Raw genomic sequence first — 26,092 nt, forward strand, 5'->3', positions numbered from 1 at the left:
TCACAGCTTACAAAGCCATTGCTGTCTGGCTCCATTGCATTCCTGTGCAACTCTCTGCATAGTGAGTATGTCCTGCCCCTTCCACAGCTGAGGAGATCAAGGCCCAGAGGTGGAAGGGACCTACCCAAGATCACAAGGCCAGCAAGGGCAGCACTGGGACGAGAACCCAAGCCTGTCTGAGCCCATGCCCCTTGCTCTGACGACTACACTACTGCCTCTCTGCTTGTCACTTCAAGTTTCCCATACATTCTGAACTTGCTGAAGCAATGTTGAGAACTGGGAGGTGGAGGGTGTGTGGAAGGGTCTGAGAAGACTTCTCTGAAGAGAAGTGATGTAAGCTGGACTTTGAGGGATGTGTGGAAGCACAGAAAGGAGAGGGAGGGGTATTCTAGGTGTGGAAACAGCCTGGGCAAAGGATGTGGCTGTAGGAATGAATGTGGCCTTTGCAGGGACATGAGGGGACAAACAGATATTGAGTGTCTCCCCTGGGCCAGGCGTCAGGCTGGACACTGGAGCTCAGCATATCATCTCTACCCTTAAAACAGGCACGGCCTAGTGAGGACAAAGACTCATTGACAAGTAGGAACTGGCGAGGTACTCCAGGGGCATCTCGCTGACCCCCCTGCTTGGCTCGTGGCGGGGGTGGTCTTTCCTCAGAGAAGGACCCTGGGGCCCAGCAGGTGCAGGGATGTGCCCAAGGTCACAGCTGGTAAGAGAGGGCAGGACCATGTGAGCCACTGGGCAGGAGAGATGATCCTGGGCCAGGGGCCACCAAGTTTTCCAGGGACCCACAAAAACATGAGGCTTGAAAAATGATACGTTGGCTCCAATATACAAAAGAAAATGACAAAATAGAAATGTTTTACAAAAGTTCAATTATATGTCATTAATGTCAACTTCATCAATTTTTCTTTAATACTCATACACATTTTATTACATTCTGAAAATTCGTGCATTAGATGTTCTCTTTTCCCAAGTATAGGAGTGTAAAGGAAACGCACTGCTGTGTTTCTCCTTTACTCACACACACAGTATTTCTGGGACTAGATGTGTGGGATTATTCCCACACTGAACAATTATCTGTGACACCCACTGGGTGTCGTACAGCTTAACTCCATTCTGACACCATCTACTTGGAGATAGCATCAGATCCCACAGGTTAAGGGCTCAGTCCTGCAAGACTGCCCCCACTTCAGATGCCAGTCACAAGTCATAGGTCCCTGGTTACCCACGACTTCTGTCCAACTTGGCTACAAATCGGAGGTTCCTCAAACTCTGTCCTTGAATTCCATTATTTGCTAGAACAGCTCACAGAACTCAGGGAAACGTTTACTTACATTTACCAGTTAATCATATGATAAAGGATATGATACAGGATACAGATGCAGAGATACATAGGGCGAGGTCTGGGAGGGTCCCAAGCCTAGGAGCTTCTGTCTCCGTGAAGTTGGGACGCATCATCCTCCTGGCATGTGGATGTGCTCACCAACCTGGAAGCTCCTCGAATCCAACACTATTGGCATTTTTATGGCGGCTTCCTCATGGAGGCATGATCGATCGTTAATTCCATTCCCAGCCCCTCTCCCCTCTCTGGAGAATAGTGGGTGGGGCTGAAAGTTCCAAGCTTCTAATCCTGGCTTGCTCTTTCTCGTGACCAGCCCCCATCCAGGAGGCACCCAGAGTCACCACATTAGAAAGATGTTCCTCTCAGCCAGGGAATTCCATGGGATTTAGGAGCTCCATGTCAGATGCTCCTATCACTTGGGAAATTACAAGTGTCTTAGGAGCCCTGTGTCAGGAACTGGGGTCCAAGACTAAATTTAGCACCCTTATTTACAAGAGGTTTAGGAGCCCTGTGTCAGGTACTGGCAGCAGAGACGAATATATATATATATATACATACATATATATATATATATATATGTATGTATATATATATATATATTTATTTATTTATTTATATATACACACACATTTCTTGTTTCACAGGGAGGTAATTGTTGAGAAATCACAGACAATAATAAATTAAGTAAGCTAGTTGTTGCTAAGTAATTCTAACTTCAAACGGACAATTTTTAAAAATCCTGTCGAATATTTTGCAGCAAGAATAATTCTATTTAATGTGGCAGGTTGGTGCATTTGAATATGTTTACTGTAAAATGAGACAGGGCCTCCTTCTTAGAGCAAGAAAGTTTGGGCCTTGGAGGAAGGGCTGAAAATGTCTCTGCCTAGAAGAGCCAGGACTTGAGCCTATGTCTGTCTGACCCCAGCGCCGGCTGCCCTACAAACCTCACCACCCCAGTCCCGCTGCTGGAGCAGGGGAAATAGACATGGGGGAACCTAAGAAAAATGATGCTGGAACAGCCTGTAGGGGCCAGAACAGGAAGAACTTGCCTGCCAGCTTCAAGAGCAGCAGGTACCCCTGGAAAGAGGGTAAGAAGGGGGTCCCATGGCTCTATCACCAGGGACAAGGCAGAGAAAGGATGGCAAGGGACAAGGGGAGTGTGCAGAGAGCGACTGGGTGCAGGGAAGCCGATGTGGCAGCTGTGGCTGTGTCCAGGCAGGAGCCAGCGCATTGGCAGTGAGGCGGAGCACAGGGAGGAGTCAGGAGCCACCCAAGAGGGGGACTGCACAGACCTGGGTACTGCTCTGCTATGGGATCTCCCAGAGACGCTGAAGGGCTGGGCTGATGCTGGCTCAGAGGCAGGAATAGCCAGGCGCTGGAGAGCGACCAGTTTCAGGGGAAGAAGACAGCTTGGAACCAGATGTTCCTTCCCGGTTCTGCCTAGCTCAGGCCAAAATTTGAATGAGCTAGAATTCCTGGAACTTGGGGAAGAGTTCTTAGAAGTGGGGGTGATCGTGGGGGAAGGGGAGAGCCTGGGTTGCTGGTTTTGGGTAATCTCAAAGTTGGGTCCTAAATTTGAACAGACAAGAGCAGCCTCTTGGGCTGTGGGGCGCAATGGGTGGAAGACGCGAGGGCGAGACTTGTCTATGCTGCACTCCATCACGTCAGTCATGTGACCTGGAGCGAGTCACTTCCCCATTCTGTCCTGTTGTGTAAGATGCTGAAGTTAGATTCCTGGAGCAATATGCTCTGCGTCTCGGATTCCGAGAATGCACAGTTCCTTGAGTCGAAGCTGCTGTGATGCAGAGATTCTGATTTTAAGAGCCGTGTCTCTGCGACGCCTTGAAACCCTGGCTCCCCGGCTGCGAACCTGTCTGGCTGTCTGGAATCATTCTGTCAGCACACTGGGGATGAGGAGTGGGGAGGGAAGGGGGTGAGAGGTTCTTAAAAAAGATCCGAAGGCTGAGAACATGATGATCTGCTTCCAGCAGCTCTCAGGCAATAAATATTGATGTGGGAGGAACTGTTCCCAGCCTCCTTGAGGCTGCCTTGGCCCGCCCTGCCTGCAGTTATGCGGGCTGGCCCAACCCACTCAGGCCACTGACGGGGAGGTGGATGGACCAGGAGGAAGGGCCAATTAGGCAGAAAGTCCAAGTCCCCAGACATGGGATGTGTATCTTCTGCAGGGAGAGGGAACAGGCAGTGGCAGAAAGTGAAGGGGGGGCTATTTCTGAAATCCCTTCAAGCATCCCCTCCCAGCTCAGGGGTCCCCTAAATATCCTCCTAGAAGTAAATGCAGTTTTTCATGTTATCCAGGAGATGGTGGTATATAATACAAGGATTGTGTGACCCAGAGAAGATCTCTGGTCTCAGTCTCCCTATCTGTACAACGGGCAGAAGATTGGACAAGGTCTGCCAGCTCTGGCAGGTTCAATGATGTCTCCTCTAAACGGCTCCCTGTCTCTGGAGCAGTACATGAGCATTTTCACAGGGGGTCACTGGGGGCCATCCCACACTCCTGCCCCAAGGAGCGCCCAGGTAGTGAAGGAAGGCCAGATACACACATGGAGGATGGCTGAATGACAGCCCAGGCTGCTCCCATGGCCAGTGCTTAGAGTTCTCAGCTTGAGAGCAGGAGGAGGGACGTATTAACAGTCTCCACAGAGAAGACTCTGAGATGGGGGATGCGGAGGCCACACAGGGCATGGCAGGGGGCAGGATCTCTGCTTGCCTGCCTTTGGCTGTGTCCTGCATCTGTGACCTCAGAGCTCAGCAGGCCACCCAGACATCCTTGTAGGAGTGAACAGGGCAGGTCTCACCTCTCTCTAGGCCTCAGTCTCCCCACCTACAATCAGCCAGTCTCTAAGGTCCTGTCAGGCCCCAGGTCTCCTGGCAGATGCCTCTGCAGAGCCTGTGGAGTAAAGATGGTCTCTCAGGGGCTCCCTAGCCCATTTTCTGGCCCCATCTGTTCTTGTGGTGCTGGGACCCCATTCAGCCGGCAGCCCTCCTGTGCCCTCCACACCCTGAGGTCCTTCTGAGCGCCTGCCCTTGGGGCTGGGCCAGGGCTGGGAAGGGCCTCATCCATCAAGATCCCCCATCCCTGCCCAGCCTCTGAGCACTACTAGCCTCGTCACCTTCCCTTGGTTCATATTTCCCAGGAGTCTCAACGTCTGTTATTCTGGGGTATCTCCCAGAGTCTGGGATTCTAAGATTATATGGTTTTAAAGTTCTGTGTTTCTAATAGTTGGAGATTCTCAAATACTTGTGTTCTATTATTCTAAGATTCTATGCCTGTGACTCCCAAAATTTGCATCTCTAAATGGCTACCACTTTGGCCTAAGAGTCTCTGAGATCCATTGTCTCCTCGGCATTAAACTCCATGTGCTGCTTTGGGAGGATGATCAGGGATGGGGACAGGAGTGGGTGGCGGCAATGGTCCTTAAACTCAGGACTTAGGGCTGGTCTACTGGGGTCTGCCCAGCCAGGCTGCCCCTGTTCCCCTGGGACTTTCTGCTCCCTCTGCAGCCCCTGTGAGTCCCGAGGTGACGCAGGTCTTCCTGGTGCCCTATGCCTCTCCCTTGCAGGCATTACCTCCAGACCCCTCCTCGCTGGCTTGGGAGCCCTCTTGTGTTCTTCTCTGTCTCTGGCAATCCAGGCCTTGTGACCCTACCCTCACTCCACGTCAACTCTCCAAGGTAGAAGGTCCTAAGTGATCATCCAGTTCAACCCCCACTCCATCTTACAGATGGAGGGCTCGAGGGCCAGAGAGGGTCAAGGTCGTGCCCAGAGCTTGGTCAGAACCACTGGCCTCTGTAGCAGTTTCACAAGGCCAGGTCCTGGCCCCAAAGGGCTGAGGAGAGGTTCCCCCTTCCCAGGAGGGCCCAGTGCAGATCACAGCCTCCTCAAACATTGGTGCTGGAGGGCACTTTGGGGTGATCTGCTTGAGTGGCTTTCAAACTGTACCCCACAGAACCTCAAGGGTGCCACCCTAGGGGGATTGAGGAGAAGTGTCCCCCCCACAGGGCTAAGGGCCTCCCTCCCCCACACACACACTTCAGTCAGACCCCCCTGCCACACACACACGCACACACACACACACAACACACACAGACACACACACATACATGCTTCAATCAGACCAGTTCTATTTTTACAGGTTTTTATGCCAGTCTTTCAAGATTTCAACTGTGAAAGGGGTTCTGTTGCTAAAAACCAGTTTTAAAAACACTGATCTAGTCCAATACCCCCATTTAACAGAGGAGGAGACTGAGACTAAAGAATAGAGTGATTGGTAGCTGATCTGTTCGGAGAGGCACCATGCAAGGATTTCTTCGGTGTCTGAGGCGTCCCGTGGCCGCGGGGAGGGAGGCCAGCAACAGGGGTTAGACACGCGCCACACCAGCCCGGGTGTGGATCCTGGCTCTGCCAACTACTGGTTCTGAAATCTGTAAAATGGGTATAACCATAGTGTCTACGTCTTGGGGTTTTTGTAAGAATGAAATGAGGCCAAATGGTGAGGCAGGTGGTTTAATGCCTGATGTAGAGGCTCTGTAACCGGGAAGGCTTGTTCTTAGCATCTTTCTCTGATCAGGCCAATTTTAAGAGGAAAAATAACGGAAATACCTTTTTTCTAATATTCTGATGTGCTTTTCTATATCCTGTTTCCACTATATTCCATAAAAGGTTCGAGGCAGCTCACACCAAACACACATACAGTGCTAGTAAAAGAGAGGGAATTAGGCTAACATTGATTGCGCACTCTGTACCACATGCTGTTCCAAGCCCTTTGTAGGTATTAGCTCATCGTAACCCGCCTGCGGAGTAGGGTCAGTTATTACCCCTATTTCCACCTGAGGGACTGAGTTACAGAGAAATAACTGGATCACTTGGCTAGTGAGTGGAGGAGCCGGGTTCAGACCCAGGAAGGGCCACAGCAGGATCCCTCAATCAAGACCAAGAAGCAGGAAAATAGAAATAATGGCAAAGGGGCCGGCCCCGTGGCTTAGTGGTTAAGTGCGTGCGCTCCGCTGCTGGCGGCCCTGGTTCGGATCCCGGGCGTGCACCGACGCACCGCTTCTCCGGCCATGCTGAGGCCGCGTCCCACATACAGCAACTAGAAGGATGTGCAATTACGACGTACAACTATCTACTGGGGCTTTGGGGGAAAAAAGGGGGAAAAAAGGAGGAGGATTGGCAATAGATGTTAGCTCAGAGCCGGTCTTCCTCAGCAAAAAGAGGAGGATTCGCACGGATGTTAGCTCAGGGCTGATCTTCCTCACACACACAAAAAAAGAAATAACTGCAAAAGGTTATCAGAGTGAGAGAGAGAAACAGAGATGCGTGGACCATAAAGATGAATTCTGTTGACATAGTTGAACCATTTCTTTGATTCTGAGAGCTGAAGGGAAAAGAGAGGCACGGCCAGTGGCATGAATTTCATGTAAGAAAGCCAGAAGCATGACTCATTCCTCACAGAAGCTCAGATCTCCAAGCACCTGCAGAAAACCCCATCTCCCCACTGTAGGGGATGGGAAGTTTAGCAGATAACCCATCCCTGTGGCTGCTCCCCATGCCGATATGTGGTGGAAGCTGCAGGCTGGCAGAGAGGTCCACATCACCTGCCAGGGTCAGCAATGGCTCCATGCGGCTGGGGACAGAGGCCCGGGGTGGAGCCTTCTAGGAACCCAGCTTCCTCTGAGGGCAGCTCCTGGATCCCTGGAGGCCCCACAGACAGTGGGACATTTTGTGCAGCAGACCACACACAGTGTCCCATGTTCGGCGGGCTTGCAGCTGTCAGCACACAGCCCCGAGAGGGGAAGTTCTAAGCAGCTCCCTCAGCCCAGGCCTGCTGACCTGGGCAAACCACAGCCCAGATGGGTCGAACTCCCTGCCCTGCTCTGAGCAGAGGGCGATGTTTCCTGTTTCTGGAGCCCACTATCAGTCAGGAGTCCTCAAAACAGATCTGGGGAGAGAGGCGGAAACCTGCAGACAGCACTGAGACAAGAGCTGGAGAGAGTCAGGGCTCCCGGTGCCCACTGGATAAAACCGGAGTCCCTTAGCCTGGCCCTCCGAACCTCCCAGCTGCTGCCCCAGCTCCGGGCCCAGAGGCCCTTGGCTGCAGTCAGGCTGGTTTCCCCATTGTCTCCCGCACACGGCAGGCCCCTTCCCACCACCACACCTGCTGTACTATGCCCCTGCTTCAAATAAGCTCCCCCTTCCTGTCCATCCAAATCCCAAACCCCACTTCTCCCTGGAGACCTTCCCTGCACCCCAGCCCCTGAAGGCCTGTCCCTCCCCTCCAGTCTGCAAGCTCCACGCTCTTTTTCACAGCAGGAGACAGGGGTGAGACAGGGCTCCTAGAGAACCTGGGTTCGAGAGTCTGCTCTGCCAATTACTCCCTGGATAACACTCCCTTTTGGGGGCCCCAGTTTCCTCCTCTGTGAAATGGGTGCAGTAATAACCCCTGCCCCAGACTGTTGTGGGAATTGAATGACATGGTGGATGTGAAAGTGCAGAGTAGATCATATAGGGTTGTATGTGTGGCAACAGATGACATTGTGGGGTTTTTACTGTTTATATGGGGACAAGGAACCCCAGGCAAGGGACTCAGGAGATTCTGCCCATCTAAAGGGTAAGGCTGCCCCTCCCTGATAGGAACCGCTAGAAGTTATCGGTCTCCCCCAGCCCCTCCTCCTGCCTGCAGCGCACTACTCCTAGTCCCTCCCCCCACAGGTACCCAGGATGCTCCCAGCACGCTGGGATGTCCCTCCCACACCGCCCTCCCATAGCTCTGCTGGGGCTGAGAAAGGAGCAAGGAGATTCTCCAATTCTCTGTGAGGCAGCCTGTCCAAAAAACTGTTATGTGAGCCACAAATGTAATTCTAAATTTTCTAGTAGCCACATGCAAAAGTAAAAGAAATTAATTTTAATAACGTATTTTATTTAACCCACTATATCTAAAATATTCTCATTTTAGTATATCATAAATATGAAAAATTAACAATGAGATCTTTTCCAGTCTTTTTTTTCATACTAAATCTTTGAAATGCAACGTGTGCTTTATACTTTCAGCACATCTCCATTCTGCTAGCCCTATTTCCAGTGCTCTGTGGCCACGTGTGGCTGGTGGCTGCTGCATCAGACAGCTCAGCTCTAAGGTCTAAATGAATAACAGATCCCCGGCGCCTCACCCAGAGAAAGAAGACTCCAGTGTGGGATTTCAGGCCCCTGCACATCACACCGCAAAGGTGCCTCCTCATTCTGCCAGCCCTGCACAGGGCCTCTGGCTCACAGGGTTTAGTTGATAAAGCGTGAGATTTCCCACTCAAGCAGGCTTGAGCTCAGATCCTAGTCCTGCCACTTTCTAGTTGTGGATGTTGAGCGAGTTCCCTCACCTCGCAGCTCATTTGCTCCTGTGTGGAGTGTAAGTCTCCTTCCTTTGCAGGCCCCAGCAAGGATGGGGCAGGAGCACGCACGCGGAGCTAGCAGCCCACACCAGTGGCCTGGCCTGCCTGGAATCTCTGTTCTGCTAGGCCCCCGGTACTCAATGTGGACGCTTTGCCCCTCTCTGACCCAGGAGCAGTCTAAGAGCTTGCTTGCAGTGCAATAGCATCTCCTGTTGATGTTCTCATTTTCCTTCCAGGAGCCTGGCACTGGCTGACCCCACTGCCTGTGGGAGCCATCCTTTGTACTCATCTTTTCGTAGATATTTATCAAATACCCATTATTTTGCCCCAGGCCCTGTGCTAGGCACCAGGGTTTCGACAGACAACAAGATAAACATGATCCCTGCTTTTGCAGAGGTCAGAGTCCAGCAAGGGAGAGAGACACTGAACAAGGTTTGACTCAGACCTAAGTGTGTATAAGATAAATAGTTCCTTATTTTCTATGAAACTCAACTCAACTTCTACTCTGAATGCCCATCCTGCTGGATCAGCAAGACATTCAACCTCAGCCTTTCTCAGGGCTCACCCACCAAGGTGAAACAAAGGTCCTGAGGTCTTACAGGGTGCCTAGGCTCCAGGGAGGTCCCACTCCCACCCAGGAGGCATCAGCCTCAATCCATTCTGGCCCATGTGGTCCCCTTAACATGCTTGGAGCAGAGGAGCTTCGTGTGGCAGGAAACATGGGAGCACAGCCTCCCTAGGTCAGCCTTCTGCCTGCCCCTCAGGGGTGAGCTGCTTCCTTGGGCGCTGTCTCAGAGGCAGTGTGGCTCCCTGCTGCTCATGGAACCCACAGGCTGCTGGGTCCCCATGTTCTTCCCCTCGTTCTCAGAGGCCTCCCTCTCTCCTCACGCCCCACCCCCACAACTTCCAGCACAATCTTCTCAATTTACTCAGCTTTGGAAACAAAAACCAGGAAGGGAAATCTTTCAGCCGATGACTGTTGCCTGCCCTGCAACAACCCTCCCCCGAGTCCGGGACAGCCAGCGCCCACCACCTGCTGGAATAGGAGAAGAGAGGAGAAAGGGAAAGCGCCAGTGGGACAGACACGCAAGAACTGATGTTTGAAGGAATTCCCCTGCTGGGGCGAGGCCAGTGTTGGGCCAGCCAGCACCAGGGAGCCAGCTGGAGGGAGCTTGCAACAGGGCACCCCCGGGGTGGCTGTGGGCACGGAGTTCTGAAATGTGGGGAAATCCAGTATTTGCCTCCTGAGGCTCCCTAAAAAAAACGAGATAGGAGAGGAAAGAGAAGGTTCCAGACCTGCAGGGATCTCTCAGAGGCTCCACAGAGAGAGAAGTGCCAGAACCAGAGGACCCCAGATGAGCTCTCCAGCCCAACCCCGCCTCCCCGGTGGCGTACAGCACCCCAGACCAGGAGGAGGCCAGCCTCTGCTTGCGTGCTCCTAGTTATGGGGACTCACTTCCTTCCAGGGCAGCCTTGTCCAAGCTGCTGGTTACACTGGGCTTCAGTCTCCCTCCATGGAACTTGCTGCTTCTAATCCTGGTCTTAGGCTGCGCAGAAAAATTTAGTAAAATCTGACCCCACTCGATCACCTATATTCGAATGACCCCGTGCCAGTTGCAACTTCTCCAAGACTTACTCCTCATCTGATAAATGTGCGCGGTCACAGTACCTGCTGCAAGCCTTGTGGTATTAGAGCAGGGAAGGTAGAATACCCAGCAAGTGGGGGCCTTGGTTCCCCCCCTCCCTCAGGGTGAACCGGCCTAGTGCACACAGGCTCTGGAGTCAAGCCGTGTGGGTTCACATCCTAGCCAGACCACTTATGAGTTGTGTGACCAGGCAAGTTACTTCATCTCTCTGGGTTTCAGTTTTATGCCTTGAAAAATAGGGATTATAATGGTACCTCCTTGAGAAGGTTGCTGTGAGGTCAATGAGTTAATGGATTAGTCATTAGAACAGTGCCTGGCTGGTGCTAAGTGCTTAGTAACCATTGACCATTATTATCTCTATTTCCTTCCTTCTTTCTGACAATCAGAAGACCATGATTGTGTCCCTGCAAGGTTCCTCTTTCCTAGGATAAAAGACCTTTCCTTCAAGAGTTGCACATAGACCTTCCTCACCCAGGTAGGGGACACACTCCAGGGGGTCAATGAACCTCCTCACAGCATGGTCACAGAGCTGAGCGCCTCTCTGGGTGTGGCCAGACTCATCCAAAAGGAGGCAGGGGGCTGTTGCCTCCCCCGCCCCAGTTCCTTCCTGTCGCAGCAGACAGCATAGAACAGGATGGGCCTGTAGGCCCACACCACCCCAACCTCTAGGAAGGCACAGTTCACCAGAGGCGCCTGCTCATGGCGACTCTCCAGGTGATGACAGCCGTGAGTGGTATAGCAACTGAAGGTAGCGGTATGGTGATGACCTCAGACAGAGGCAGGGGATGCTGATGGAGGTGAAGACAGTGGTAGGGATAATGAGGATGTTAGGGATACGATAATGATATTGGTTATTCTGATAATCATGTTGTTGCTCATTCTGAAGGGTCAGGTGTCAGTGATGATGACAATGATTGTGCTGGCAGTGAGTGACCATGATGGAGATGATGATAATAGTAAGGACAATATTGGTCATTTATTCATGATGATATTGGTGACGTGAGTGGGGGTGATATATAAGGTGATGGGAATATGATGATGATGGCAGTTATGATGGTAATTTTCATGGTAATGTTGATGACTATTATGATGTTAATGACGATGATGACAAAGTTAACCACCAGAATTTCATCCCTCCTTTTAAAACCACTTGCCAAGTACCTAAAGGACCAAGAACAAATGGAACGTTGCTGGCCCCTATTGCTCCAGATGAGGGACACACCCCCACCCCCTCCTCTCCCTGAGCTCCCTTCCCCAGCTCACAAGCATCCTCTGAGCAGAATGTCTGGCACCCAACTCACAGCCCTTGGTTGTGTGTCTCCCCAGGGTGAGGACTCCTCCTCTGAGCAGAGCCCTGGGGAGTCCTTAGAGAAGAATGATGGCCTAGCCCAGATTGCACCAGACCTGACTGTGACCCAGTTCATCAAAGGTAAGTGAGCTCAGGCCAGGCTATGGGGAGCTGGGGCCGGGGGTGGGGCATTTGAAGCTGTGCAGGATCCAGCCCCTTCCTGCCTTTCTTGATTCACCTTCCATACCTATAGGTCCCTCATGGACACCATACGGTCCTTGTAAGTCTTTGCTCATATGATCCCCTCCACCTGGAACACCATTTTTTATGGTTGTCTATCAAAATCTTTCTTGTCCCTCTAGGTCAAGTTCAAGTGCCACTTCTGTCCTTCCTCGGGCGGCCTGGCTCTCCCTCCTCTCAACTCTCCAAACCCTCAGGGCTTCTACGTCAGTTCAGATCTGTGCCATGCACTTATCCAGCCCTTCCCCCAAGCAGTGAATTCCCGAAGGTGCTGGCTCATCTATGACCCTTCTTCTTCTCCCACCTCTGAGCCTGCAAACAGGAGGCTCTCAGTAAATATTTATTGAATTCCCAGGTGGTGGCATGGGTGGAGGGAGCTCTGGGCTGAAGTCCAGAAAACTTTTGTCCCGGGTCCTTGCTCTCTGGGCCTCACTTTCCCCATCTGTACAGTGAGGGGTAGACTCAACAATCTAAGATCCTTCTCTCTCTGATCCAGAGACTATGAACTCAGTCGATCAGTAACCAGGGTCCATGTTGTGACCACGCTGTTCTTTCTAAAGATTCTGATCCCATTAACATTGATTGAGTGCCTGCTGTGTGCCCAGGCTCTTGTAGAGCCCTGGACAGCAAATCAGAAGACCTGGATTTGAGGCCCAACACTGACCGGTATACAATCTTATAGAAATTACTTTCCTTCCTTAACCTGAGTTTCATCATCTGAAAGATTGGGTTGGTAATCCTTGCTCTGCTTCTCTCAAGGACTATTAGGAGAATCAAATAGGGTGATGAACAGAAAGCCCTTTGTATACCACTAAAAAAAACTGTACCTGTATAAGGTACAATTATTATTTCAATCATACCTGCCCTACTATTATTATTCTGACCATGTCCCGGGACAGTAAATTGAACAGCCCATGGTTTAGGAGGGTGATAACCCCCCTAACTGCCCCCATCCCTCAAACTGAGGGCTTTTGCAACAAGAAGTTAATTAGGCCCAATTCTTGGGAAGAGTTTCCTAAGACTTGATTCTGGGATACCAGTCATCTAGACCCCGGTTCTCCAGCACCCTCAGGGAAATGGGTATCCTGGGACCCCATGGGGCGGGGCCTAGAGGCAGGGGCCTGGACTCCCTAACCTCAGCCTCCCACCCCACCCCAGCTGCTGGAAAGCCCCAGCAAGCTGCTCCACGGAAGAGCTTCTTAATCACTGCTTTGGCTCCTGCCCAGAGGGAAGCTGGGGCCAGTCGCTGAAATTGGATCCTGGAGCTGGTGTCCTGGGCCAGATTGTCTCTGGTGGTTTCAGCTTCTACATGAGCCTAGAGGAGACCGAGGCAGGGCTGGCCACAGGCCCTGTGGCTGATCAGCCAACTTGGCTTCTGGGCTTTCTGCAGAGCTCCAGAGGGACCAGTCTGACCCAAGGCTTGGCCTTGACCACATGGGACCATGCGGGAGGCAGAGGGAGGAGGAACACGGGGCTTCAGCTGGAAGAGCCCTAAACTCTTAGGAGAAGACAGTCCCTGAGCCAAGGAAGGGCCCTGTCTGATGGGGGAGACATAGTCCCTGAGCAGGGAGAGACCCTGTTTGACAGAAGAGACACAGTCTCTGTGCTGGGGTAGGTCCCTGTCTGATGGAGGGTATGCAGTATCTGAATGGAGGAGAACGTGCCTTGTCTAATGGAGGAGACCTGGCTTCTGGGCTGTGGGAGGCCCCTCTCTGAGGGGTGAGACATTGTCCTTGAGTTCAGGGAGGCCCCTCTCAAATGGAAGAAACATAGTCCCTAAACTGAGGGAGGACCTGTCCTATCTGAGGGAGGAGACCCAGCCTCTGAGCTGCGGGAGGCCCCTGTCTGGTAAGGGAGGCATAGTCTCTGAGTGGAAAGAGGCCCCGGCTTGTCTGATGGGGGAGAGGTTGTGTAAGCTGAGGGCAGCCCCTGTCTAATGGAGAAGACCTGCCTCTGAGCTAGAGACTGGCCCTGGAGTCCCCCTTCAGGGACCCCTACCTAAGTGGAAGGCTTGACCCTGCCCTCCAGGAATTTTTCACCTCTTCTAGGGACAGGCTGCAGATGCAGAAGAGAGACAGAGGATAGAGGATGGGTACAAGCGCACTGCAGTGATCAGCACAGGAGAGAGGGAGCCCTCTGGAGCCAGGCAGCCAGAGGACAGGGATAGGGGGTGGGTGTAGAGGGGGAATGGCCCTCACACTAGGAGTCAGGAAATCCTGGACGACTCCTGGCCGCACCCCGGCCTCTCTGGATGAACTTGGGCGAGTCCCTGCCCCTCTAGGGGCCCCACCTGTACAATGAGAGCACCTGTACATCTTGGGCCAAGCCCAGGCCAATCCTGGCCAGGGCAGCTCATGGAGGGAGGGAGCTGCAGCAGCTACCTGGGGTGAAGGCCAGTGTCACACCTCCCCACTCCGATTGCTGGTTGAATGCACTGCATGTGTGGCAGGGGACTAGGGACAGGAGGCAGGCCTGGGACATGAAGGAGGGGGAGAACCACAGCCCCGCTCCCACCCACTCTGCCTGGACTGTTTGTCTTTATTTTCTGGCTCCCAAGGAAATAGCTCCTGGCCCCGCCCAGGGGTCTGGGGAACCAGCTGGCTTGGCTCCAGCCATGCTCTGAGGACAGACAGAAATCTCCCACGACAGAGGCCCTGGTCCTGCTGCTGCAGGAACAGAAGGGACCCCCACTCAGCCCAGAGGGGCCCCACGGCCGCCTCTCCCCACCAGCCCAGCCTGGCAAGTGGTTTGCTCCTCTGAGCCTCCTCTTAGAAAGGTCTTTCCTCCCCTCTCCCCGACTCCTTATGTCTCACTTCCATCTCGTTTCCTGCAGGCGGAAACAGGTGGAAAAAACTCTTTGGTTGCTAGTGGAGAGCTGAGCATGTCAGAATGGAAAGTGTTCTTGGCCATCACCTTGGCTGCCCCTGCTGATAACAACCCTGAAGCCCAGAGCTCGGGACTGACCCAATGTCACTGTGGCCTTCGGTTTAGCAGACTTGCAGTGAGGGACCCCTGTACCGGTTTAGGGGCTAGCAGGAGATTGGTCATCAAAGCCAGGACCCCAGAACCATCACTTCTGTTCCTGTCTCCATGCTTTCACCCCTGCTGTGCCCCCCTAGGAATTACTTCTCCTCCCCACCCCACCTCTCAGGATCCTCCCACTCTTCAGGCCCTACCTCTGTCCTCCCTCCAGGAACTGCCCAGTACCAAGCCTGCCCAGGTGTCACCTCTCGGGAGGTCTTAGATTCAGCCCCAACATTTTGATATTTGATCATATGTTAGTCTATATGTCCATTCATTCATTCCTTCATTCATCCCATAAATATTTATTGAGTGCCTACTATGTCCCAGGTGCTGGAGATTCAGCAACTAACACAACAGACAAATCCCTGATCTAAATGAAGCTTACCTTCTGGTGGGGTGACAATACAATGGCTAAATGAGTAAAATGTGCAGTATGTTAAGTAAAGTGCTGTGGAGAAACATAAACTAGAGATGGGGTGAGCAGGGGAGGGGATGCTGCCCCATGTGAGGACACAGGGAGAAGACAAAGGCCGGAGTTGGCTTGGAAAGAGCTACAGCAGGACAGGGGGAAAAGGCCGAGTGAAAGAAAAACGGGATGAATAAGTAGAAAAGAAGAAATGAAATGAGATGGGGTGGGATGAATGCAATAGAATCAAATGGGACGGTATGGAATAGAAGCATATGGAATTGAATTTTCAATAGAATGCAAGGAAACAGACACGATTGAGTAAAATGCAGTCTCACTCAATGGAATGGAATGAAACAGAATTTCAAAAATGGAATAGAGTTAAATGGAAAGGAGTCAAATGTAAGGCACAGAATTGAATGCAATAGAATTAAATGGAATGAGATGGGATGGAAGGAATGGAACAGTTTACACTGATCAGGGCGGGATAGGACGAACAGATGCCACGCCTGGCCTGCCCGCTCTGACCTTCTCCTCACTCACCCCAACAGTCTTCCCCAAGGTGCTGCTGCGGACCCTGCGCCACCCTATCTTCCTGCTGGTGGTCCTGTCCCAGGTGTGCATGTCGTCCATGGTGGCAGGCTTGGCCACCTTCCTGCCCAAGTTCCTGGAGCGCCAGTTTTCCGTCACAGCGTCCTTTGCCAACCTGCTCATAGGCTGCATCAGCATCCCCTTGGCCATCGTGGGCATTGTGTTGGGAGGCGTCCTGGTCAAGCGCCTCCACATGGGCCCCATGCGCTGTGGCATCCTTTGCCTGCTGGGGATGCTGTTCTGCCTGCTTCTCAACCTGCCCCTCTTCTTCATGGGCTGCTCTACCCACCAGATCGCAGGCATCATCCACCAGCCTGGGTGAGTGTGTACGAGAGCGTGTGAGCGTTAGCATGGGGGGGTGGGACAGGGACAGGGGCAGGCAAGGCCAGGTCAGTAGGGCACCCACCTGTCTCAAATCTCACCTCCCCCGGAGCCCCATCTCCTCCCCTCCCACTAGGCTCAGTTGTGAGCCGTGGGACTTCCCTCTCGAAGGCTCCAGTGAAGGTGTCAGGCACCACTAGAAGGGGCAGGAATGGAACTTCACGGACAGGACAGCTCAGCCCTGGGGAGGGGTAGAGGCTGAGGCAGGGCAAAGCCACTTGTGGGATGGCATCTGCAGAGTCGCCAAGCCCTGAGTGCCCAGTGGAGGTGGAGTAGAGGCCGCATCATAGGAGCAGGACCCAGCTCAGCCTGAGGAAGTTTTGCTCCCAGGCAGCGGAAATGCCTGCCTAGGAGGGAGCATGCTCTCCATCCCTGGGGAGCAAGGGTGGGAGAGGGGGCGAACCAGGGCTGGAGGGCCCCAACAGGGGCGCAACAGAGGGAACTTATGCCCTGGGAAGGGGTTGGCCTGGAGACCTTGAAGATTCTTGGTTCTTAGAGCCTATGGCTAAAACTCTCTTGTTCCATGACCCTAAAATTCCAGAATTCTCTTTCCACGTCACTAGGGCAGCACTTGCCTCCACCCTCCAGGAGGAAAGCCTCTGATGCCTCTCTCCCTCCCTGCTCCCCTACATACCCTCTCCTCTTGGGAGCCTTCTTGGAGAGGAGGCTGGCAGTTACATTGCTGCCTCTTCTCTAGAGTGATTTCACTTTTCCTGGGACCTGCTCCAGGTTTAGGCTGGCCCAACACCCAGCTAGAATTCCCCAACTTTCTCTGTTCTGGCCTCTCCCTGGGCATCTCCTCACTCCACCCAGGTGCCAGCTTTCCACAGCTGGGGCTCCTTCTGTGTGACATGGAGGCCTCGGCTCAGGCCCCAGTGATGCTCAGCCCTTGCCCTCTCTGTCCCAGGTCCCCGCTCCCCGACCTCTCCCCATCTCCCCCTGCTTCCTTGTCCCTTCTCCTTTCCCAACAGTGAGGCAACTCTGCCGTCCAGGGTGGGGCCCTGGTCTAGTCATGGCAGGTGGGGCTTCAGCCAGGCCCTGGAGAAGCCCCTGGTCTGAGGAGGGAGCTAGGGCCTTGAAATGATTTTTAGAGTAAAAAGTAAGTACATGGATATTTTATCACAAATTTTTAAAAAAGCAAATGGAAAAAATTCAGCCTACGCCACTTATGCTATTTCTCTTTTCTTCTGCCTCTCAGCTTGACTTTGACATCCCCTCTCACCCGTTCTCATCTACATTCTTGCAATTTTCTCACTGAGCATTGGGTTTTAATTCATTGAAGAAGTCTTTTGGGACCAACTGAGCAAACCGAGGAGAATTTCTCATACTCCAGCACAACTAACGATACCGACAGCTGCCAAGACCCAAGGGTCTCCCACTTGCCCAACACCTTGCCCAGCGCTTCCTGTATCTTATTTCCTAGATAAGGATAGCGAGGCTCAGAGAGGTGCAGTCGCCCGCCCAGGGTTGTCCAGCTGGGAGGGGCAGAGCCTGGAGCCAGGGCTTTCCCCACAGGAGCAAGGAGTTGAGGAAGAGCCCCTAGCTCTCGCCTGCTCAGCTTTCCAGCTGCTTTAGGGGGACTTTGAGAGGTGCCTCCCCCTGGACAAGGTCCCCTGGCACGGCCTCCTGAGGGGCCCTCAGCTCAGACTTTGCCAGCCTGTCCCCCCTCCTGCGGGAGACAGTGTCAGACACACAGCGCTGCCTGGCAGGGGAGGAGGAGAGCACTGTGCTGGCCGATGATCTTCCTCCCGCCTCAGATGGAGACCCCCACCTTAGGGAGGGAGTGGAACTCACCTCTGCCCCGATACCCCACCTCCCCACCCCCAAGCTGGCTACAGTCACCCCAGCCACCTCCCCAGCCTCTGCTAACCCTTTTCTCCGAGGGACTGAGATTTCACTAAGCTGGCCAGGCCTGCCACTCTGTCTGGGCCTCTGCCTCACGCCTGCCCCAAGCCCACAGGGCCTCCAGCTTCCCCCTGTGGCCTCCTCCTCAGCCTGGCCATGGCTCCCTGGCAGGCTTTCTTTCCTAACTGTGAAGCCAGGTTATACTCTGAGTCCCAGGGGCCACCTCTGTCCCCTTCCCAGGGTGACCTGTCCCCCTCAGACTCAGCCTCTCTTTTGATCTCTTGCTGCTGTTTACTCCATCTCACTCTGGCCAACTAGAGTGGGGACACTCCTGGGACTTGGGGTCAGGTCCTCAGGAGGGAGGCAGGTGGGACTAAAACGTGCCCTGGACACAGTGAGCAGCGCAGTGAGGGTGAGCGAGAGGTCATGAATCTGCAGGATGGGGATGGGGAGCGGGCTGACAGACAGAGAAACTGAGGCCCAGAGAGAGGCAAGAATATCGGAGATCCCGCAGCTAGTCAGTATCCTGACCGGGTCCCACGCACATAGCCTGAACTTTCTAAGAAAAGCAGGCAATCCAGCTCATCGAGAAAAAGGCACTTTTCATCTGAGACTAAATTCTGGGAGGAATTCATCTTGTGTTCCCTAAAGAAGGGCCATTGAGGAATAGAGATGTTTGCAGAAGCAGCTCAAAGATTCGTAGGATCTTGGGGCTGGAAGGGATCTCAGAGGCCTCTGGTCCAGACTCTACTCCACTTCTCCCATTGGAGAAGCTTCCTGCAGCTTCCAGCCCATCTCCCCGCTCACACACCTCCACTGCAAAGAGCTCACCACTGCGCCATCATGGAGCAGCCCTTACAGTGGAAAACCTCTGTGTGTAGCGGAAATCTCTGGCCATTGCTCTCAGGGGTGGGGAGCCAGGCTAAGGGCTGAGGTGGCCCCGGCTTGTGGCCTGAGGGAGGGAAAGCCAGGCCAACTCTGCCTACCTTCTATTTCACCAGAGCCCAGCCTGGGCTGGAGCTGTTTCCAGGCTGCATGGAGCCCTGCTCCTGCCCATCGGACGACTTTAACCCTGTTTGCGACCCCAGCACCCGTGTGGAGTACCTCACTCCCTGCCATGCAGGCTGCATAAGCCGGGTGGTCCAGGAGGGTCTGGACAAAAGCCAGGTGGGTGAGGCCTCTGGCTGCCCCCTCTGCCTCTTACGGGCTGCCCTTCCCTGTCTCTGTGCCTGTCACACTCTCCACCTCTGAATGTTCTCACTCTCTGGCTCTTCTCTGTCTGTCTGTCTGTCTCCTTCTGTTGGCAGATGTAGAATATTATTCTCTACATAAGCTTTTGTGGCCAGCCAGGGCCCAGCCATGTGCAAGGGCCCAGGGCACAGAGGTGAGCCGGATCTGGCCCCGCGGTCTGCGCAGGGGAGATGCAGAAGGAAATAATTCAGGAGTTCCAGGGGTGGTGATAGGTGGGAGGTCCCAGAAGGCTTCACAGGACGGGGTATTTGTGCTGGACCTTCAAGGGTGAGTAGGCACACTGGGGAAGGGCTTTCTAGGCAGGGGGAACAGCAGAAACAGAATCTAGAAGCAAGTGTATGCGCACACACACACACACACATACACACAGTGTTTCAAGAAACTGCAAAGAACTTGTTGGAGCAGAAGCATAAGGGTTCCTGGAGGGAAAACCAGGCCCAGATGAGGAAGAGCCTTGAATGTCAGGCCACCATTGGGGACTTTATCCGGAGAGCAATGGGGAGCCTTGGATGGGTTTTAAGCAGGGGAGTGACAGGTTCAGATCTGTGTTTGATCACACTTGAGGCCATAGTGTGGAGGAAGGTGAGCAGAGGGCAGGCTAGGAGACAGGGAGACCAGTGGGGAGGCTGACGCAATGAGCCCACTCAGTCAGTCAATCAGTCAGTCAACAAACCTTCACCAAGCCCCTCCTCTGTGCCAGGCCCTGTACTGGGAGCTGAGGATGCAGAGCCAAGGAGCCCTGCCCTCAAGGAACTCCCAGGGGGGAAAAGAGGGCAGCATGACCAGCGGCAGTGCATTCCGTGTGAACCTTAGACAGGCCACCCAGACCAGCTGGTTCCTCTTCCCCTTTTCTCCTCAGTCCCCCCAAATGACAAATGGGGACAATACCCACCTTCCTCAGGCCTGCAGGCTGTGGTAAAGCATGTGTAGGGGGGTGTGGTATCAGGGTGGCTGTTATGACAACACCTCTCTCTCTCCAGAGTCCCCCACCTCCATCATCCAGAACCCCTGCCACCGTGTCCTGCTGGGCATCAGCATCTAAGCTCGAGGCTCCTCCAGGGAGAGACCTGGGCCCCACGGGCTGTCAGAGTCAAGTGCCTGGTTGATGGTGCTTCAGAGGCCGGCCGGGCGCCCCGGGGGCTGTGTGATGTTTGCATTCGCAATCATCACAGTCCCAGCCTTTCAGGCCTCCTAGCACCCACTGTCCTGACCCAGTTCCAGAGGCCCCAGGCCCTGGCGGCTGGGGCAGGAGTCCCGAGGGGACAGTGAACTCTTGTGGATATGGGCCCCTGAGCACTGAGGCCAGGTCCCCTGACTCAAATCCCAGTTCTGCCGCTAATTGTCTCTGTTACTTTAGGCAAATTAGTTCATCTGTTCCTCAGTTTCCTGATCTATCAAATGGAAGTGATAGTATTGAGTGCCTACTGTATACCATGCACTGTACTAAATGCTTTACCTGGATGAATTCATTAAATAGTAAGAAGAGCCACAGGACATAATCCATGAAAAGCACTTAGCACAGTGCCTGGGAAATCTTCAGCACTCAGTAATACATACTCCTATTATGCCCATTATACAGATGGGAAATGGAGGCCCAGGAAAGGACCGGGCATTGCCCAAAGTCTTAGTGCCAGAGCTGGAACTAGAACCCAGAGCTCTGGCCTCCCAGCCCAGCCCCCTCTCCAGAGCATCCTCAGAGGCTGTGCTTGGGTATAGGATTTGGAGGAGGGTGCAGCTGAGCCCTGGCCAGCACTCAGGAACTGCCACTCTGGCCTGGAATTGTCTCTTGGTGAGCCTGCCTCCTCAGGCCCACTGTGAGCTCCTCAGCCCAGGGGTGGGTCAGTCAGTGTCCAGCCCAGCAGCGCTCAGTAACTGTTTATGAATGAATAAATGACCAGAGGGAAGATGAGGAGGGGTGGGTGGCTGGCAGGATCTAGGGTTCAGGGGTTGAAGCTGAATCCCCCTGGGGACTGAGAGTCAGAGGCAGCTGGAGAGATTGAAGTCATTCGTAAGAAGCGCTTTCTGCCATGGAACGAGATGAATGGGAATGAAGGGCTGGGGAAAACCCCAAGAAAAAGACCTCTAGCTTTTGTGTCCCTCCCAGAGCCTTCTGCCCCCGGAGGCCCAGGAGAGGAACAGGAGCAGGACATTTCTCTTCCAGGAACCTTGCCTCGCAGACAGTATTTCTCCCCTTCCCTGTCCCTCCGTTGTATCTCCAGTGCAGCAGGTTGCTCAGCGTGCAGGTGAAGGTCCAGGTGGTGTGAGCGCAGGAGGTCGCACACAGGTGGCAGCACAGCCTCGTCAGGCACAGGAGCTCTGCAGGACGGAGCTCAGGGCAATGGAACACACACCTAGTTACCCAAGATCCTTGTACTATCAGGTCTGTCTCTCCCGTGCTTCAAATCTTTCCAAGGCTCCCAGTGTCCACCTCAGGGCTTCCCAACCCTTTTCACATTGGCAGTGTTTGAGGCTTCCAGGGCTGGAGGTGGGGGTCTAGAGGGTTCCAGCTGCCCCAGACCAGCCAGGCCACATTGAGGGCTGATGAGCCCAGCCCCATCCCTGCACACCTGTCTCCCAGCCGAGGGTCCCTGGGGCACACTGATCAGGGAGACTCTGATCTATGGCGAAGAAAAGAAAAGCCTGGGCTTCCTGGCGTGGCTTTGCTTCTGTCGGGCACCTGAGGGCACTGGGCGTCTAGGGCACTCCTGAAAGAATCCTTGGCAGGAGGGTTTCCAGGCCACTTAGGGGGTGGGAATGTGGCTGCCATCAAACACACCCCAGGCTGGCCAGGGGACATTTTCCTGCAGTTTGGAGAGGGGTCAGCTTTTACCCAGACTTCAGTCTTTGGAGGGGTCCCAGTTTTCCAGGGGCGTCCTGTTAGACTTCTCACCCTGGCAGGAGGGAGGGCTAGGGCTTGTCCTCTGGCCCCTTAGCCCCCTAAACCTCAGAAGCTACACTCCATTGTACGAGTTTCTGCGAAGAGCTCGGGGCCAAAGTTTGTTCCGTTCATCTCCCTGGGTTCCGCCTCCCTGAGTACTGAGTCTGAGTACTTTGTGCCTCTCATGGATGCAGACAGGGCAACTTTATCCAGCATTTTCAGTTGTCAGCGGGATGATTGCCAGGGCACCTGATCCACCGTGTTTCTAGAAACAGCAGTCCAGGCTCTTCTTTCACGTCCATGGCTCTTCACGATGTTGCCCCGGCACACCCCTCGAGAGCTCCAGGCAGAAGGAAAGATTCGCTGCGTTCTTTCATGCCACTGTGATTTTACCCTCCATCTACTCATTCCAATTTTCCTCTTGGCAAACTCCTATTCATTCCTCAAGACCCAAATCCAACACCCCTCTCTGGTGAAGCCTTCCTTGCCCCTCATCTGCTGACCTAGGGCTCACTCCCATAGTGCTGTCAGCATCTCTCCATCCTGTGCTTGAATCTCTCCTGGAGAGTCGCTGTAGAATCAGCACCCTGGAAGACCGCAGGGGAGTGGGAAGGCGGGGACACTAGGCTGGGAAATCTGAGTTCCTTCCCCAAGACACTCTCTGTTGCTTTGATTCCTTGCACAAATGGTCAAGAATGCAGAACATTCTGACATCACCACATGAAAGAATGAGTGAATGTGTGTGTGAGTGTGTGGAGCGTGTGTGTGTGGTGTGTGAGTGTGTGTGTTGTGTGGGGTGTATGTGTGAGTGTGTGGTATGTGTGGCGTGTGAGTGTGTGGTGTGTGGCGTGTGTGTGTGTGTGTGAGTGTGGTGTGTGTGGTGTGTATGTGTGAATGTGTATGTGTGTGACTGTGTATATATGTGAGTGTGTGAGTGTGACTGTGTGGTGTGTGACTGTGTGTGGTATGTGTGAGTGTGAGTGTGTGACTATTTATATGTGAGTGTGAGTGTGTGGTATGTGTGGGGTGTGAGTGTGTATTGTGTGGAGTGTGTGGTGTGTATGTGTGAGTGTGTGGCTGTATATATATGTGAGTGTGTGAGTGTGTGTGTGTGACTGTGAGTGGTGTGTCATAGGGGAGATGCTCTTCTAGGCCCCTCTCCTTTGCTCCGCATCCCCCTCTCCCCACAGCTTCAGCTCGTGGCTCAGCCCGTTGTGTGTGGACAGCCGGTGTCCAGGGACCCGCCTGGCTGCTCAAGCCATGCTGACATGGGGGGTCAGAAGTCCCAGCATCCAGCCAGCCCGGCCCCAGCTGCTGTGTGCACTTGGGTCTCTACAAGCCATCCGGGGCCTCAGGCCCTTGGCCAGCTGCTTGCCTTTGCAGGTTCCTGAAGGCTCTTCTCCCCTTCTCCCCCCAGGTTTTCTATACCAACTGCAGCTGCGTGGCGGGGGGCAGCCCTGTGCTGGCGGGCTCCTGCAACTCGGCCTGCAGCCACCTGGTGCTGCCCTTCATGGTCCTGGTCGGCCTGGGTGCGACACTGGCCTGTGTCACCCACACGCCCTCCTTCATGCTCATCCTAAGGTGAAAGCAGAGGCGGGCCAGAGCCGGTGGACACCAAGAGGTCCTTAACCACAGGCAGGATGAGGAACCCTGAGGGAGGAGTTCAAAGAGGAGGCCACTCTGGTGTCCTGGGCCCCCACAATAGACCAGGCTCTCACTGTCCTCTCTTCATCCTCATGGCAACCTGCTGAGATGAAGTTGCCTCCCCATCTTACAGATAAGACAACTGAGGTTCAGAGAAATTCAGGAGCTGGCCCCAGGTCGCGTCGCAAGTGTTGGGTGAAATCGTACTGGCCCAGAGCCTGGGCTCCTACTTGCCCCAGGAGCGGAGGCCACACCTAAGGCCCTGCCCTGACCTCTCAGTCACCCTGAGGAAGAGTGTCACTTGACTCCCTGCCCCCACCCTACCTGTAGTGGGTGAAGCCGCAGGAGGTGCACCCAGAAAACCAAACCCTCTCGGTGTGGTCCATGATTCTGAATGCCACTTCAAGTCAGCAAGCACTTATTAAGTGCCCACTGTGGACCCAGCCCGTGCCGAGCACTGCCTCTTGGTCCAAGATCTTTTTCTGGTCATTGTCCTGCGGGTGCCTGCTGGCACTGACAAATTGTCACCTGAGGCCAAAGTCAGCATCTCTTGGGGTGGGGACTAGAGTAAAGAGACCTCAGAGCAGGATCATTCCAAATTTTTCATTATGCTGGGATTATTTTATTTCCTGTTTTCTAGAAAATTAGGAGGGGGACAGAGCCCCTCACAAATATTAGAAGACACATAGATCCATAAACAGGCTGGCCACGAGAGAGAAAGCAGAGGTGTGAGACCCCAGCAGGCCCCCATGAAGAGGCCTCAGCACAGGCAGTGTGCCGCATGGATTCTCACTCTTGACACCTGTCGGCCAGGGGATCCTGGCCAAGTCACTTAACCTGTCTAAGCGTGCGTCAGTCTCCTTATCAGTAAAATGGGGCTAATGACATACCTGCCTCATGGGGGTGAGGCGGGGCTTGCAGTGCAAAATGACTGAGCCCGTAGCAAGCACTCCATACATGCCAGGCCCTGCTATTACTTAGAAGGAGGAGCCAGGGCGCCCCAGGCTGCGGCATTACGGTGGTTGGGGAAGTTAGAAGGCGTGTCTGGCTGCTCAGCTCCAGGTTTTGCCAAATGCAGGAGGAAGCGGAGAATTTGGTAGGGCCAGGGGGTGGGGAGAGAGGGGAGGTGTCTGTGACGAGGAACACAGGGGGCCAGCATAGGGCCCTGATGGTCAGTGGGTATGCCTGGTACACAGGGACCGGGCTCTGCAGGTTGAAGGGAAATGGGGTGTGGAGCCTGAGGCCCCCACCCCCAAGGACCTGCAGACTGGGGGAAGGCTGGTGCTGGGTTGTGGGAGAGAAGTAGGTGATGAGAGCCTCGGGAGGGCCGTAACCCCCTCAGTCCTCATGTCGCTCGTGTCCCTGCCTCTAGGGGAGTGAAGAAAGAAGACAAGACTCTGGCTGTGGGGATCCAGTTCATGCTCCTGAGAGTTTTGGGTAAAGAACATGCTTGGGACCGCTGGTCCAGATACCCACGTGTGCCGGGGCTGGGGGGCACAGGGGTGCATGGGACCCAGCCCCTGACCTCAGGGTTCACAGTCCTGTGGGGCAACAGATCTGACCTGAGTACCCAGAGGCAGGTGTGTAAGAGGCTGAACAGCCCATCCGGGAGGCACCATCTGATCCCAGGGTGAGGGGTGGGCTTGAGCGCCAAAGACTTAGGGCCCAAGAGGCCCCCAGTGCTCAGCGCTCCTGAGGGTTGGGCATGCTAGGGATTGGGGGGGCAGTGCAGGAATGCCAGGCCCCGTTGTCCCCTGAGAACCTCCTCCTGCAGCCTGGATGCCCAGTCCTGTGATCCACGGCAGTGCCATCGACACCACCTGTGTGCACTGGGCCCAGAGCTGTGGGCGTCGGGCCGTCTGCCGCTACTATGACAACGACCTGCTCCGAAACCGGTGAGACCTGGGCTGGGGCTGCCCGAGGCTGTGGGAAGGGTGCTGCAAATCCTCTCGGGGTCAGGACACCAGCAAGGAGGGGAGGTCCATGTACATCCAGCTGCCAGGTGGCAGATGCCATATCCAGTCCTGAGCTCACCAGGCCTGCAAGCTAGACACGGCCTCCCCCTTTCACGGGTGAGGGAAGAGAAAGAGAAAGTAAGCGGCCCAAGATCACGGGGCTGATGACTGGCAAAGCTGGGCCTTGAACCC

The 26,092-nt window shown here is 54.1% G+C and overlaps 1 protein-coding gene across 2 annotated transcripts in view; it reads left to right on the forward strand.

Moving 5' to 3' along the window:
- The window catches only part of SLCO2B1 (solute carrier organic anion transporter family member 2B1), a 50,662-nt gene that overhangs the window by 21,837 nt on the left and 2,733 nt on the right, over window positions 1-26,092 (forward strand). For both annotated transcript variants that reach the window (XM_087433457.1, XM_004434002.3), the window contains exons 8-13: window positions 11,724-11,826; window positions 15,907-16,264; window positions 19,174-19,339; window positions 23,719-23,882; window positions 25,318-25,382; window positions 25,720-25,840. In XM_087433457.1, coding sequence (XP_087289583.1) covers window positions 11,724-11,826; window positions 15,907-16,264; window positions 19,174-19,339; window positions 23,719-23,882; window positions 25,318-25,382; window positions 25,720-25,840 — 977 coding nt within the window. The remainder of the gene's footprint in view (window positions 1-11,723; window positions 11,827-15,906; window positions 16,265-19,173; window positions 19,340-23,718; window positions 23,883-25,317; window positions 25,383-25,719; window positions 25,841-26,092) is intronic.

The sequence above is a fragment of the Ceratotherium simum genome, chromosome 7 (genome assembly GCF_057802395.1).
Source record: "Ceratotherium simum simum isolate JZ-2026a chromosome 7, ASM5780239v1, whole genome shotgun sequence".
NCBI lineage: Eukaryota > Metazoa > Chordata > Mammalia > Perissodactyla > Rhinocerotidae > Ceratotherium > Ceratotherium simum.